Source organism: Cajanus cajan, chromosome 9 (assembly GCF_000230855.2).
Source record: "Cajanus cajan strain Asha chromosome 9, NIPB_CcT2T_4, whole genome shotgun sequence".
Taxonomy (NCBI): Eukaryota; Viridiplantae; Streptophyta; class Magnoliopsida; order Fabales; family Fabaceae; genus Cajanus; species Cajanus cajan.
This window is the reverse complement of record NC_138525.1, coordinates 4612901-4629543: the sequence shown is the minus strand read 5'-3', so window position 1 is coordinate 4629543 and position 16643 is coordinate 4612901. Positions and strand designations below refer to the sequence as shown.

The window sequence follows — 16643 nt, the reverse complement described above, 5'->3', positions numbered from 1 at the left end:
CAAATTTTAGGGCTGACCTCACGAAACCTTTCCAACCTTCTTTCAAATTTATGCTTGTTGGTTGTGTACCCTGCCATATATGAAGTTTATGTATTAATATTTATAAAATTAAACTGAACAGTACACCATATAAAAAACAATAACTCCTTTAGTACCTATTTTAATCAATTCTTCTTTAAGTTTAGTATTCTTGAATCGGTGGTTGAAGTTGCTAGCGATGTGTCGAATGTAATATACATGATATGCTTGAGGTGGTTGCCACCCTTGGGCATTTGCCACTGCTGACTTGATGCTTTGGTGTCGATCACTTATTAAACAAATACCTTGTTTTCTCGTAACATACCGACGAATGTTAGACAAAAACCATGACCAATCGCTTAGTGTTTCTCCTTCTACTATTACAAATGCAAGTGGTAACACGCGAGCATTTCCATCTTGTGTCGTAGCGATTAGTAGTGTGCCTCGATACTTTCCATACAAAAATGTCCCATCTATTTGTATAATGGGTTTAGTGTAGTTGAAAGCATCACATGCTGGTTTAAATGTCCAAAAGACTCGACGAAATTGACGGAAATTTGGATCCACTATATTGCTTGACACGTACTCAGTGGTTTCAAGTTTATACACAGACCCAGGACAACATTCAACCATCCTGTCCAACCACCTTGGTAAAAGATCATATGAGTGACTCCAGTCACCATAAACCCTCTCAATTGCCTTTTGTTTGGCTTTCCATGCCTTCCGATACGACACCTTATAGTTGAATTGACCACTAATTCTTTCTTGAATTAGAGAAATCGAAATGGAAACATCTTCCCTAACCATGCCTACAAATAAATGTTAACCATGTTAGAAAAAGTGATATGATAAGTTATAACTGCAAAGTTAAATATGCACTTACCTAATATACAACAACATATGAACTTAGAGTCCAATTTGTTGTGATCTTGAGATAGCATCAGGTTAATACATGTGTGTCTCCCGCCCCATTTCTTGATGACCCATTTGTTGTTCAATTTACTAGACATAATTGCCCTTAGTTTCCAAGGACAACCTTCATTGTTGTTAGGGCATTTGACAGAGAAAACCCTTTGGCCAGACTCAACAACAACAAAAGTTTGATGTGCATTCATAGAATAATGTTTAACAACCATCTGTACATCATTTTTTGTGTGAAAACGAAGCCCAATATACAGTTCGTCGCCAACTCTCCAAGAATTAGGGACATCTAAACCACGATACCAAGTCTCTTGATCTGGATGACTCCAGTCAATATAACTGTAATGTGGAGTTTCTGTCCAAAATGGATTATTTGAGGGTCCTACATGGAAAAAAATGTTAAGTAAGTACCCATATTATTTATCAAAATAATAAAACTTGAAATTAACCTGATTCAGTTGGCTGGGGAGGTTCAACTTCATATGGTGATTGCACCCTCACATTGTTGTTTGCGTTGACATCTTCTTCATCCTCTGTATCAGATGAATTCAAATCGTCGGCTTCATCACCTTGTCCTAGATTGATATCATCGTCACTCAAGTTTGTCTCAAAATCAATGTTTGAGTCAGGATGATTTATTGGTGGTGAGATTGGAACATTTGTGGGTTGTAAATTAGGGATGTTAGTTGCCGGATAAGATGTTGTTTGTTCAAATTCATGATGACTAGTGGTTGCCTGAGTTTCATTAAAATGAATTGAAGATAGCACAACCACATCTACATGAACATACAATTCAATCATATTCATTTTATATTGTCTCTCAAAGCTATCAAACATACACTCAAGATCTTCATCATCACATACATCAACACTTTCATATGATACAGGATCAAGAGAACGTAAATATCTACATTATATGTTGGAGATAATTTGATTAGCATTAAGATGTAACTTTGCATGAATTTTATTCTTTAAATATTCAACATCAATACCACGACTAATACGTATTGTTTTATGACAACCCACGAATGAACAACCCTTAGCAGTTTGGTTAATTGTACCATTGTAATACACTACACAAATGAAAGACATGATTTAAACGAAATTTGACAGATACTAAATAACAAACATAGCAGCTATGCAACAAATCACATAACAAAATAAACAAAACACAAATAAGTTGGATGGTGAAATATTTTCAATGGCATTCGTATATTTATAGACCCATGAACAGTACATCTGTCTACAAAAGACATCATCTACACCGTTGATTCTGTCGGTGCGATCAGCGCCGTTCGTTTCCCCTGTTACTAGGAGACAAAACTTCTGACCCATGAACAGTGTTTGTTTTAAATTCGAGATGATCTACACCGTTGATTCTATCGGTGCGATCATGGTCGTTCTTTTGTCTTGTTACTACGAGACAACACTTCTGACCCATGAACAGTGTTTGTTTTAAATTCGAGATGATCTACATCGTTGATTCCGTCGGTGCGATCTAAGCCGTTCGTTTCCCCTGTTACTAGGAGACAACACTTCTGACCCATGAACAATGTTTGTTTTAAATTCGAGATGATCTACACCGTTGATTCTGTCGGTGCGATCATGGCCGTTCTTTTGCCCTGTTACTACGAGACAACACTTCTGACCCATGAATAGTGTTTGTTTTAAATTTGAGATGATCTACACCGTTGATTCTGTCGGTGCGATATAAGCCATTCGTTTTCCCTGTTACTAGGAGACAAAACTTCTGACCCATGAAATGTGTTTGTTTTAAATTCGAGATGATCTACACCGTTGATTCTGTCGGTGCGATCAGCGCCGTTCGTTTCCCCTGTTACTACGAGACAACACTTCTGACCCATGAACAATGTTTGTTTTAAATTTGAGATGATCTACAGCGTTGATTTTGTCGATGCGATCTAAGCCGTTAGTTTTACCTACTTTATGCTTAACATTTTCAATTGTTATTTTTCATTGTAAGGAAAATATTATCATATTTCTTAATCACACACGTCAATATTATTCATACTTCAACACTTTAGTACTACATTCAAATTAAGACAATACTTTTAAACTTCAACAAACACTTAAGTATTGTTTAACAACAACAACACGAACTTAACAAAGTAAACACTGACTGTTTACAAAATAAACAACGATACAAACAACACAGTCCTTTGCAAAAGTAAACATCATAACTTAACAAAGTAAACATTGATTGTTAACGTATACGGTAACCTACATGAAGTTTAGTTGTCTTTCAAATGAATTGTCATGTTCCACATCTGCAATTGTTGAGGCTCCAGATCTTCAAAAGTAACAAACAAATTCAGTAGTAATTCATTCGGGTCTTCTGCAAATTTGTGAAACATGAATGCCACATCTTCATCACAGGTTAAAGGATATGGAGTATATTGCTTTCCTCCTTCTTCGTATTTAACTGGATAACGATAATGAAGTTGACTTATGCGTTTGCTATCCCCTTTGATCAACCTCCTATGTACCTCATTCAACAAATCAACAAGTGTCATGTCTTCGTTAAGTTTGATAACTCTTCCACTAGATGGCATTTGTATGGCATAATCAAGACCGTACTGAGTTTCAAATATCTGAACATTTTGAAACACAAGAGCAAACACTGTTGCTGAACCCATTTTTCGAAATCATTACTACAATATTTCTATCTTAAGTTGAAGAGAAACTTAAAAGGCTATTCTTTCTCAACTGTCTGAACATAAAACACACACACACACACTTATATTTATAGGCAGATGGAGCCTAACTAAAATAATAAAATAATATGAAGTACATTATTTAACAATTTTTTTTCATTACAGAATTACAAAACAACAACAACAAATACATATTATTAACTGAAGTGCATAATTTTACCAATATTTAATTATAATATTCTCCAAATTTAAATTTTATAATCCACAATAAAAATTACATTACAACCATCCTAATTAGAAATAAACATAAAACTAAATTACAAATATTTTTTTCTCATTAAATCAAATATCCTTCGGAATAACCTGCCAAAAATGTAACATACATTTGTTAAACAATATTAGTTACAAAATAAATTATATTTAACTAACACTACTCACCCGTTGTACATTATTTTTAGTTATATTAAGCAAGTAAGGACCACGGAAACGGTTGAGGGCAAACACGACAACCTGAAGAAAAAAACACAAATTCAATTCAACATATAAATAACATATAATTTAATATTATACAACAAATATTACCTGTTTCAGAATTAACACACACGCCACAACAATGTCTTCCCCATATTGTTAGTGTTGCTTAACTTTGTAATGTAAGCTTACACCAATCGTTGCAGTTGGGTCCTGAAATAAATATTTACAATTAATTACAAAACAATTTCTTTTAATGTTTAACAAATTCACTAACCATACCTTTAAATTAATAGTATAATTTCCCTTTCCAGTTGGGGTCATAGACTCCACAAAAGCAACAACTGTTGGGACTCTTTCTAAATTGTGGTTGATATTGATCAATGTTGTCACTTCAGGTAGATCTATTGTTAAAAAAAAATTAACATTATTTGCATCATTAAATTTACACACATGAAACTTAATATGTTAAACAAACCTCTAGATTTGACATAATGAATAGCATAGCGCCACGAGTTTGAGTTGAAAACTAATATCGCATGTCCGTTAAGATCAGACAAAAACTGTTGTGTTGGCAAGGGATTTTCAGATTCCCTGTTCCTCATTGTAGCTTGGACCAAACCAGCTAGTCTAAGAATAAGACGACCAATGTCACGTGCACTAGATGTCTCTTCGTCATTATCATCCCCAAGTTTTGGTGTAGGGGGTGACAACGGAGACAATGGCTCCTGTTCTCTAGCTTCTTCAGCCTGTTTAGCTACCATAACACTTCTCATTATTGCCAACAATTGCTCATCTGTCAATACTTCATCTGATGGAACAATGTCTTCTTCTTTGTCACTATCAGGTACATAATATATTCCTCTACGAGACATTCTTGATAAAATATAAATCAAAATAAATATTCCATTATTATTGTTTCAAATTCTAAAATTTAAAATAATCAGTATAATATCATAATTTTTAACATTGTAATAAATACATATATTCAATTATAAAAATCAAATTATATAACTTTTTCAATTAAAAAAAATTTAATTGGGGCATTGGAACAGCCCGTTCTAATTTCAGAACGGGTCGTTCTAATTCCAACAAAGTTATCTTATCTATGGATCTAGAACGGGTCGTTCTGAAATCAGAACGGCCCGTTCTCAAAGAGCTCATAAGATGTTCATTTTAGTTCCGAAACGACCTGTTCTAAAAGGAGAACAGGCCGTTCCAGAGCAAAAAAAAAAACAAATTTTCAGTACAATAAGAACGGGCCGTTCTGATTTCAAAACGCCGTTCTTATTGTACATAACCCTCCTTACTTTTACCCACCGGAACGGGCCGTTCTGAAATTCAAAACGGGTCGTTCCACAATTAAAACTTACGTATTTATCATTCTATTTAAAAAAAATTAAATTTTTACACCACTCTATTTTACAAAATAAACAATGATACAAACATACAATATATTATAAAAATTAAAATTTAAAATTACAACAAATAAAATATATTACTCACTTGCACTACCCTGGACCACCAAATAAAATATCACTTGGACCACACCGGAAGAAGTGACTTTTGTAAAACTCAATAACACGTTCTACATTTAACTACTTTGAATTTCATAGTGCCTGAGGGAGAGGCGCATTGCAACGTATAAGCACGTAAACATATGGCACCTGGGGGAGGTTTTACTTGAAAACGCCTCCCCCCTACTTTTTTTGACAAACCTGCCACGTGTACAAGGCGCCTAAGGGGGAGGCTCTTTCTGAAAAACAGATGGCGCCTCCCCCAGCTGCTCATTCAAACCCAAACGTGCCACGTGTAGGAGGAGTGTAGAAGGAGCGTAGAAAGAGCATGGGGGAGACTCTTTCTGAAGACGCCTGCCCCCCTGCTCTTTCTTTTCCAGTTGAACTGCCTCCACATTAGCAACACAAGGCGCTTGGGGGAGACTTTTTCTAAAAAACGCCCACCTCCATGCGTTTTCTCAGCCACGTGGCTTTCTACATGACAGAAACTATCTATTCCGATAAATTTTATTTTATTTTTTAATTTATTTTGTGTATTTTTAATTTTTTTTTATTTAGGGGGGTCAAAAAGTCGCGTTAACAACTTACAAAACTACATTTAACAGAAAAAAAAATGTTATTTTTTGGTTTGTTGTTTTGGAATGTATGTTTCTGTTTTTCAACCAAATTCAATTATAAAAATCGAAGAAAAGAGGAACATTGCATAAGTCTTGAAGACATTTCTAGTCATTTCCGAAGCAGGTTCCACACGGAATTTGATCCTATGCAGTTTAACTTATGAATCTCATCATAAAGTAGTTTAAAATTAAATTCATAATATTTAGCGGTGGAATCTATCACTGCACCGTGTGTAGTTTGGTTTCAACCGTAGAGGATCGAAATCCGGTCCCACACACCGAAAAGCAAAGGCTGGTTAGAGCACCTCCAACGGAGGGTGCTTAATGGGTTCCTTAAGCATAAGCAACGTTCATTTTAAAAAACTCCCATTGGACTTGTCCTACATGGCAGCTGGGTTTCTTAAATTTTTTTGTGAATTGCTTGTACAAGCAACAGTACTTAGCACTAACAAGAAGAATTTCATTGGTTAAAATTTATCTACGTGGACCACATTTATGAAAAGGAAGAATTTTAGTGCCTCCAACGCTGCTATTCACACTCTCCCACTCATGGCGTCGCCTTCTCTACAGCCCCACCTTCCCACCCTTCAACTGCCTCTACGCGCTGCTCGCCCCGCCCCACAGCCCCTCACTGTACTTCCATGCCTACGACCCTGTCTCCGCCACCTGGCAAGCCCTCCCGCCGCCGCCCCCTGACCCGCCCCTCCTCCTCTGCCACCCGACCTTCCTCTCCCGCAGCCTCTCCGTGCAGTCCATCTCCCTGGGGGGGCGCCTCCTCCTACTGGCGGCCACCACCCACAACCTCTCCCCGGCCCTCCCCCGGCCCCTCGTCTTCCACCCGCCCTCCCGCTCCTGGTCCCACGGCCCCCCACTCTCCCCCCGCCGCTGGTGCGCCCTTGGCTCCTCCGTCTACGTGGCCAGCGGCATCGGCTCCCACTTCTCCCTCCACGTCGCCCGCTCCCTCCACAAGTGGGACCTCCTCACCCACGCCGCCGCCTGGGAGTGGCAGCCCAAAGCGCAGCTCAGGGACGCCAGGTTCAGCCACGAGGCCGTCGACGCCGTCGGCTGGAGAGGCACCCTCTGCATGGTCAACGTCAAAGGCGACGCCGCCAAAGAAGGCGTCGTCTACGACGTGGCTCGCGACTTCTGGAAGGACATGCCCGAGGGCATGCTCAATGGCTGGAGAGGACCCGTCGCCGCCATGGAAGAAAGTCTCATGTTCGTCGTCGACGAAGCCAAGGGCGCGCTCAGGAAAAGAGACGTTGATAAACGAAAATAAAAAATAAAAAAAGACGTTGAAAGAGAGACGTTAAAGAGCCGTTGGACATTTATGTATAAATTGATGTCCAATTTTCAATTCTTTTGCACTCTATTTTTCACATTCAGTAGTTCATTTGCACTCTATTTTTCACATTGTGTAGTTCATTTGCAGTCTATTGTTCGGTTAATTTGCATTTCATTATCAAGTTTACAATTTATTTCAAAAAATAACTATTCACGTTTATTATTCACGTTTACTATTGGCATCCAAAAAAAAATATTTTTTTTGTTTATTTGTAATTTTTTTTATATTCTACCACATGGATCTCAATCAATTTAATTTTCAAAGTTATTTTAATTTTTTACAAAACCAACCACCACCTCCAACCCCTTCCGATGAAAATTCTCAAAATCCTCAATTTTTTACATACCCACCACTACCACCACATTCAACCAATGATAATTCTCCAAATCCCCATTTTTTATGTATCCACCACCACCACCACATTCAACCAATAATAATTTTCCAAATCCCCATTTTTTTATGTATCCACCACCGATACCAACCAATCCCAATATAATTTTTAGGCCTTCAAATTTTTCCGAAACAGATTCACCAATTGGTTCCGTATCCGAGTCTCAAGTAGGGCTAGAGAACATCACACTTGATGTTGGAAGGCAACAAGGAGAAGAAATATCTACTCAAAAAAAATCACGTGTAAGTTTTTCTGTTGAAGAGGATAATTTACTTATTCAATCATGGCTCAACATTTTGAAGGATCCAATTGTTGGAGTTGATCAAACTGGAAATAGTTTCTGGATTAGAATCAAGGAGAATTACAACAACAATCGCAATCAATTTCCAGTAAGAAATCTAGGTCAGTTAAAAAGTCGTTGGTTTCGAATTAATAAAGCTGTTCAATTATTTGTCAGATGTTATAAACAAGCTCGTGATAAAAAAAAATGGCAACTCAGAAAAAGACATCATAGCAAATGCATATAAAATTTACTCGCAAGATGTAGGTGAAAAATTCAATTTTGAGCATGCATGGCTATTATTAAGAGATGAGCCAAAATGGAAATCGGACGTATCACGAGATTGGTACTTGAAGACAACACTACTCGTCGAAGGAAAAAAAATTGATGATTGATCGATCTCGTGAAGAAGGGCACAATCGATTGTTCAATGATTATGTAATTTCTCTTTATTATGTAATTTTTTTTATTATTGTAATTTTTGGTATTTTGTTTTATTAATAAATTTATTTTTATTATTGTAATTTTTTGTATTTTTTTATTATGTAATTTCTTTTTATTATTAAAATTTTTGTTATATTTTTTATTATGTAATTTTTATTATTATTGAAATATGAGTTGTAAAAAAATTGAGGTGTCAAAAAGTGTAATATGAGTCGTAAAAAAGTTGAGGTGCTTATAAGCAATTGTCATTAGAGTAAAAGTTGTAAAAATATAATATGAGTTGTTTATGAGTGACGTGGTACAGTAGAACCCATTTAATGTAGTTGGGAGTTGATTATTGAGATGCTCTTAGATATATTTTGCAGTGCGTACGTGGAGTGCAGTGATTCACATATTTTTGGCCAACACCCCTTCACCTAATCTTATACACTTTTTTTACTAAATTGGCAACAAGACAAGAGAATTGTCATACACTCGTAAGCTCCAATGGCAGAGGCAGCAAAGAAAAAGGGGCACATAGTGATGGTGCCCTTCATGGCACAAGGGCACATCATACCATTCCTTGCACTAGCAAGGCAAATCGAACAAAGAACAAACTTCACCATCACCATAGCCAACACCCCCCTCAACATTCAATACCTCCGATCTGCCATTTCTTCTTCAAGTCGAATCCGTCTTGCTGAGCTACCCTTCAACGCTGCTCAACAAGGTTTACCACCTAACATAGAGAACGCAGAGAAGCTACCTCTCACTCTCTTAGCCAACCTCTTACACTCCTCACTCAGCCTTGAGGCTCCCCTTCGCTCCCTTGTGTCACAGATCACACAAGAAGAGGGTCAACCTCCCCTTTGCACTATCTCTGACGTGCTCTTTGGCTGGATTAACCACGTTGCAAAGAGCCTAGGCACTAGGAACCTAACCTTCACCACTTGTGGTGCTTATGGAACTTTGGCTTATGTCTCCATCTGGTCTAACCTCCCCCACAGGAAAACTGACTCTGATGAGTTTTGGGTTTCGGGGTTCCCCCAAAACTACAGATTTCACCGCACTCAGTTGCATAGATATATTAGAGCAGCTGATGGCACTGATGAGTGGTCAAGATTCTTCATTCCAGGGCTTGCACTTTCTATGGAGTCTGATGGGTGGATTTGCAACACGGTTGAGGAGATAGAGCCTCTGGGGTTGCAGCTTCTGAGGAAGTATGTTGGAGTTCCTGTTTGGTGTGTTGGTCCTCTCTTGCCACCTGATGCACTCAAGGGTTCCAAACACCGTGTAGGAAAGGAACCTGGCATAGCCCTTGAAGCATGCATGGAGTGGCTGGACCTGAAGGATGAGAATTCCGTTGTGTTCATTTGTTTTGGGTCGCAGAACACGATCAGTGCCTCACAAATGATGGCGTTGGCTGAGGGGTTGGAAGAGAGTGGGAGATCGTTTATTTGGGTCATTAGACCACCTTTTGGTTATGACATCAATGGAGAGTTCAGGGCAGAATGGTTGCCGAAAGGGTTTGAGGAGAGAATGAGGGACAGCAAAAGGTGCTTGTTGGTGCACAAATGGGGGCCCCAGTTGGAGATTCTGTCACACAGATCCACGGGAGCGTTTCTAAGCCATTGTGGATGGAACTCAGTGTTGGAGAGTCTCAGCTATGGGATGCCTATGATTGGGTGGCCACTGGCTGGAGAGCAAGCATACAATGTGAAGATGTTGGTGGAGGAAATGGGTGTGGCTGTGGAGCTCACTCGATCTGTTGAATCTGTCATTTCTGGGGAGCAAGTGAGGAAGGTCATAGAAATAGCTATGGACCAAGAAGGCAAGGGAAAGGAGATGAAGCAGAAGGCAAATGAGATTGCAGCTCGCATGAGAGAGGCCATAGCAGAGAATGGTCAAGAAAAAGGGTCTTCTGTGAGAGAAATGGATGATCTTCTTAGAAACATTTTATCATCCAAGGCTCTATGATTTGCTACATTTAGAATTTGAATAATGATGAAGTTGTTTGTGTAAGGATACTTTTCTAACTACTCCGATCTTTAAAATAAGGCTAAAGGCTCTGATAATGATGCTGTGAATATCACAATTTATTTTAATTGATGATTTGAAAACAATATATATGGTGAATGAATTTCCATATGTTAACTATTTAGTTTAATAATTATAAATTTTATGGATGAATTTAATAATATATTTAACTCATACAGACCAATTTTATATATCTATGAAGATTAATGTGATCTATGCCCATACAAGTGTCATCCTACTACTTCGATTATTATAAATTTTATCTATAAAAAAAAATAGTGTAAATATAATTATGTTTTGTTGATTTTATGCTGGAATATATTATTATTATTGAATCAAATTAAACATTCTCACTTTTTTTAAAAGGAAAAAAAATGTACAAATTCTTTAATGAAAATTACATGAAATTAATCTCAAAGAATGAATTATTGTTTGGTACCAAATTGTAAATTGTATATCTAGATAAAAAAAATATATAATGTGTTCATAAGATCATCTCATAGTTTCTATAAGGTAGAAAAGATAGGATTAGTATATGATTTATTGTTTCTGTTTTTGCATCTTGTTCAAGTGGTTTAAGGGAAATGATTCTTCAAGTTTTTTTTTGCCACAGTTAGCTTCATCTTTTTTCTCTAAGGTTCGGAATGAGAAAATCTTAGGAAAAGTTACCCTTACCCACTCTTACTAAAAATAAAAAATAAAAAAATGTACATACATGTATTAGATCTTGAAAAATTTTAGGAAAAAACAAAAACACACATAACTTTTTTTTTTTTTCGCAAACTAACATAAAAAAAACCTACAAATCATGTAGATTTGATACTTTCATAATCCTTTTCTCATTATTTTGTTGCATGAGAAAAAAAAAACATTAATAAATTCATTAAATCTTATATAAATAATAAGAATATAATTTTTATGTAATATAAATTTACCGACAGTTTATGCTTATATGATATCGTAAAAAAATACACTGTCAACACATAAATTTTTTTCTCAAAAAATAATGAGTTTTGGTATTTTTAATTTTTTTTTTTGTTATGAAGAATAATAAGAGAGAATAACGTGAAGAAAAATTAAGTATATGCTTATTTTAAATTAAAATAACTAATTTTAAAATTAAATTTCTGGACTATAAAAAAAAACTCTGAAAATGCGAAGTACATATTTTTGGGCCGATGGCAGGACGTCTGGAAAGAGTAGTTAATTGTGCATTTACTAACTAACTACTACCCACTTTCTCTTCTGCCTAATTTTATTATTCTATGCATTTCGTTTACCTACAATTTCCTAATTAACCATTTACCCTTTTTTTTTAATATTAGGCAAAGAAAGAGAGCTAGATAATTAAATATCATTGTTGAAAATTTAATCAATCTCTTAATTTTACTAAGCAATGCTATGCACAATTGAAAATAACTCTCGTCACAATTTACTAGAGTTTAGAATTGAATTGAAACTGAAAGTGATACTAAAAATGGAAAATGAGTTGTTAGTGCCAATTTGTGGTGGGCATATTATGTGCCACAAGTTCTTCCTACACCCCCTTAGTGTTAGCTTCCTTTGGACACTTCTATAACATTTATTCTAGAAAAAAAAATAGTAATTTGTTTTAAATGATAATTATGGGTAGAAATTGGGGAAAAAATTAATTACGAGTCTATTTTATTACGAAGTTTAATATACAATTACATATACATCTTAAATTTTATTATTTTATTATTGTTTAAGAAACTAGTTTAGAAAACATATTTTAAATATAAAAAATGTAAATATAAACTTATATATTTGATAATGTATATATATATATATATATATATATTAATTTTGATACTTAATTATTATTTTAAATAAAATGCTTTAAATTTAAATAAATATCTATTTTTAAGGGCTTTACCAAATCCTTTTTTTTTCATAAAATAAATTTTAAAGTAACTAAATTAAACAACAAAATAAACTTATATACACGTAATAATTTATTTCTTAATTTTATTTTAAATTATTTATTGAAATAAATATACCATATATTTTTTAAAAGTTTAACTATAATTATAAGATCATAATATAACAATATTTAATGTTATTATATTATTTAATGTTAATGCAATATAAATTAGTTTAATATCTTTTCATAATATTACAGTATTTAATTTTATCATAATATTTAGCGTTAATACAATTAAATATAACATAATATTCATAATCTGTACAACAAAAAAGTTATATAATTTAAATTATTCGTGAAATAAAAATGTAAGTAACTAATTTAAATAATAATTTTGAACTTAAGTATCAATATAATATTTATATATTTAACTTTTTTCCATCATATTTTAGTTCTGACATATTATATTATATTACATTATGTATATCAAATTTTATGATGGTTATATTTTATTTAATAATATATATATATATATATATATATATATATATATACTATATATATGAAAAATTAAATGTTTAAAAAACTAATACTTATTATTAAATTGGAAAACAGTTCATTATATTTAATAAATACATTTTTTAATATTATTTAAATGAAATTTTATTTATATTTCATAAAAAAAATTTGAGGGGATTTATATTTTATAAAATTATTACATAAATAACATTACTTGTGTCATTAATATTCTGGTTCTTTAATGATGTCTGACACCCAAACAAATATTATTAATATTAATATATTAATTCTTCTTTAAACATCATTTAATATATTAAATATAATTAAATTAAATTAAATATAATTAAATTAATTTAAATATAGCTATTTTCCTAATATTAAGGTTATTTTGGTATTTTTTTTCTTATAATCATGATATTGGCAAGAATAAAAATAGGAACATTTATTTTTGGTTCTTGATTTTTATTGTTCGACAATCAAGATAGTTATATCTTATTTATTTTTTTGTTCTCAATTTTTTAAATTCTATTTTCATTTTTAACTCTATAATTTTTTAAATCTTAATTTTTTATTGAACCTTTATTCTTTCCTACATTCAATACAAGGTACAAATTAATGTGTTAAATTACATTTTTAGTTTATATTTTTTTGTAATTTATTTAATATTACTTATGTACAAGTAGTTGGTCAATTTATTTTTTTTGCAAGTTACACACATCACTATCGAATATCGTGGATGATAGAGAATGGAAGTATTCCATTTAGTTTAAATTTTTCATACTTTCAAAAAAAAATTCCAAAAGTTTTTCTTTTAGTGTTCCGTAAAATATTTTATGAAAGTATGTAAAAAATGCAATTATAAAAAAATGCTCTTCATAATGCTAATTTTATTATACTGGAAAGTAATTTTTGAAACATTAAAATTAATGTTTTGGAAAATATTTTTAGAATATTAAATTTAATGTTGTGATTTTCTAAAGTATGTTCATGAAATAAGTTATAACTAACTAGAACACATGAATGTCGAGGACGGGGTGTGTGAAAGAAAAGGAAGTGTTTGGATATTAAATATGCATTTGGCTTTATACCTTCAACATTGTAAAAGAAGTTGCACCTACTTATAATATTGTTACGCACCAGTTTCAAGGTTTGGGTCTGAGTGAAAACTATAAGAGGGGAGTGAGAGTATCAATGTGCAAAGTGAAAGGAGGAGGTGGAAGAAGATAATATGAAAATTAAAAAAAAAAGTTAAAATTACCTACTAAAAAAATGAATAATTGATGAAAGATAAGGAATTACATGTGAAACTTGAAAAAATGAAGGGAAAATGCAAGTTATAAAGAAAGACAAGGTTCTAAATTGAACTTTGGAGGTATGAAATTTAAAAATTAGAAAATAAAAAAAATTAAGAATACTCAAAAAAATTAAAAAAGAAAATATAGTGTATTTATAAAAAAAGGTGTGTATAAATAAATAAATAAATATATATATATATATATATATATATATATGTGTGTGTGTGTGTGTGTGTGTGGCGGGGGGGGAGGGGGGGAGATTGTTAACATTCTCTAATTTATTAGTTAACATACTGCTACCTATTTTTTAGTTAAAGAATAAAAATATTTCCTCTCTTTTATTAACTTCATTCTCTAATTTATTTATCTCTCCTAATAAATTATTCCTCCAACTCATTTATCTCTCTTATTAAATTTCTTTTCCAACTCATTTTTCTCTCACCTCACAATGTCCCACCTCTCTCCTCTATGTAAACAAATAAAAATTAATTATTAGAAGAGATAAATGAGTTGAAGAATGAAGTTAATAGAAGAAATAAAATATTTTTATTTTCTTTTAAATTAAACTAAATTACTATAATATCTTTTATACAAATAAACCAAATAAAAAATAATAATTTTTTTTATAAAATTTTGGTATAAGTTGCTAACATATTTCAACTAAAAAATAAGTAAAAATATATTAGTAATCCTCATATATATATATATATATATATATATATATATATATATACATTTAATTCTACGATGTAACATATATGATGTTTAGATTGATATATTATAGTAATAAGTTGAGTTGATACATTCTTATCTTAAATATTGTTAAACCTCGAGTAGATTGAGTTCAAATTTACAAATTTCATCATATCATATTTTTTGCTCAAAATAAATTTGTCCTAACCTATTTGTGGAACGTTTATACTCTTAGACTCTCAAGCATAATGAGAAAATCCACATTTATAACAAACAAGTTTTTAATGGATTAAAATTAGTTTTTTTATGAGTTAAAAAACTTTTAGAAAAAAATGAGAATATTTTAATAAATTAATTTATACATACATTAATTTTAACTTATTTTTTAAAAAACTTTATGAAGAAGTATATCCAAATATAATTATAAAAATTCATGTGACATGTCTAAAAGATTGTGAAAAAACACAAATGAAATTTCAATTAGATAAACTTATTTATTTGAAAATATCTTGACACTTAAGACTTGTATTCCTCTTGCTTATGTGTGTGTGTTTTATATTTTGTAAGTTCATGTTAAGAATTTTTATTTCCTAGAAACACCTTTTCTCTTGCTTTTGTTATCTTTAATTTCCTTATTGATAAAAAAAATAACTTGTACTTCTAGTTTAGCTATTAAAGACCACGTTTTTTCCTGCTAGTATTTATTGAACCTTTCTAATACTTATTTTTTCTATTTAAACAACATTTATTACAAAAAAAAGGTATTCAACTAACCCAGAATGCCAAGAAATCTTTGTGAGGATTGTCCACTAAAAGAAATTTAGTAGTGTCAAAAAGGAAATTACACATGGATTTGCAAGTATGTAAAAAATATTATACTGATATATTATAACAAAATTCTAATAAAGATAGCACTTAAAAAACTCTATGTTACATAGTAAGTGTCACATTAGATTAAAAATAAGTCTCAAAATAATTATTATTATATTAACTTTTTAATATAATATTAATTATTTTTTATTTATATCTTTAATAATATTATGTAAAAAGTGAATCCTTATTGCATGATTTCTTTAAAAAAATTATAAATTTAATTTTATAAAATAATATTAACTTTTTTTTAAGGGAAAATAATATTAACTTTTGTTAATCTGAATAAAACAATTTAGAACAATCCTGATAAAGGTTTCGTATCAATGAAACCTTGGAATTCGGGATGGCCTTAAACAAACATTCCTTAAATGGGTGTTTGGTTCGCGTTAACAACATACAAAACTACATTTAACAGAAAAAACAAAAAAAATGTTATTTTTTGGTTTGTTGTTTTGGAATGTATGTTTCTGTATTTCAACCAAATTCAATTATAAAAATCGAAGAAAAGAGGAACATTGCATTACACGCTTTTGAAGTCTTGAAGAGACATTTCTAGTCATTTCCGAAGCAGTTTAACTTATGAATCTCAACCGTTAGTTTCTTCTTCAATCACATCATAAAATAGTTTAAAATTAAACTCATAACATTTAGCGGTGAGAGGATCCAAATCCAGTCCCACACAC

General features: G+C 32.3%; 2 protein-coding genes across 2 annotated transcripts; both read left to right on the top strand.

Moving 5' to 3' along the window:
* Window positions 1-6718: 6718 nt before the first annotated feature.
* LOC145951755 (F-box/kelch-repeat protein SKIP25-like) lies at window positions 6719-9006 on the top strand (the record flags this gene model as incomplete). Its single annotated transcript, XM_083063721.1, has 1 exon — window positions 6719-9006. A coding segment is annotated over one exon (780 nt), but the record flags the coding sequence as incomplete, so codon positions are not given.
* A 103-nt stretch (window positions 9007-9109) lies between these two features.
* Window positions 9110-10733, top strand: LOC109789499 (UDP-glycosyltransferase 92A1). The gene has a single exon (XM_020348465.3). It carries the CDS (start codon window positions 9166-9168, stop codon window positions 10633-10635), a length of 1470 nt encoding a protein of 489 aa, XP_020204054.2. The 5' UTR covers window positions 9110-9165; the 3' UTR covers window positions 10636-10733.
* Window positions 10734-16643: the final 5910 nt, after the last annotated feature.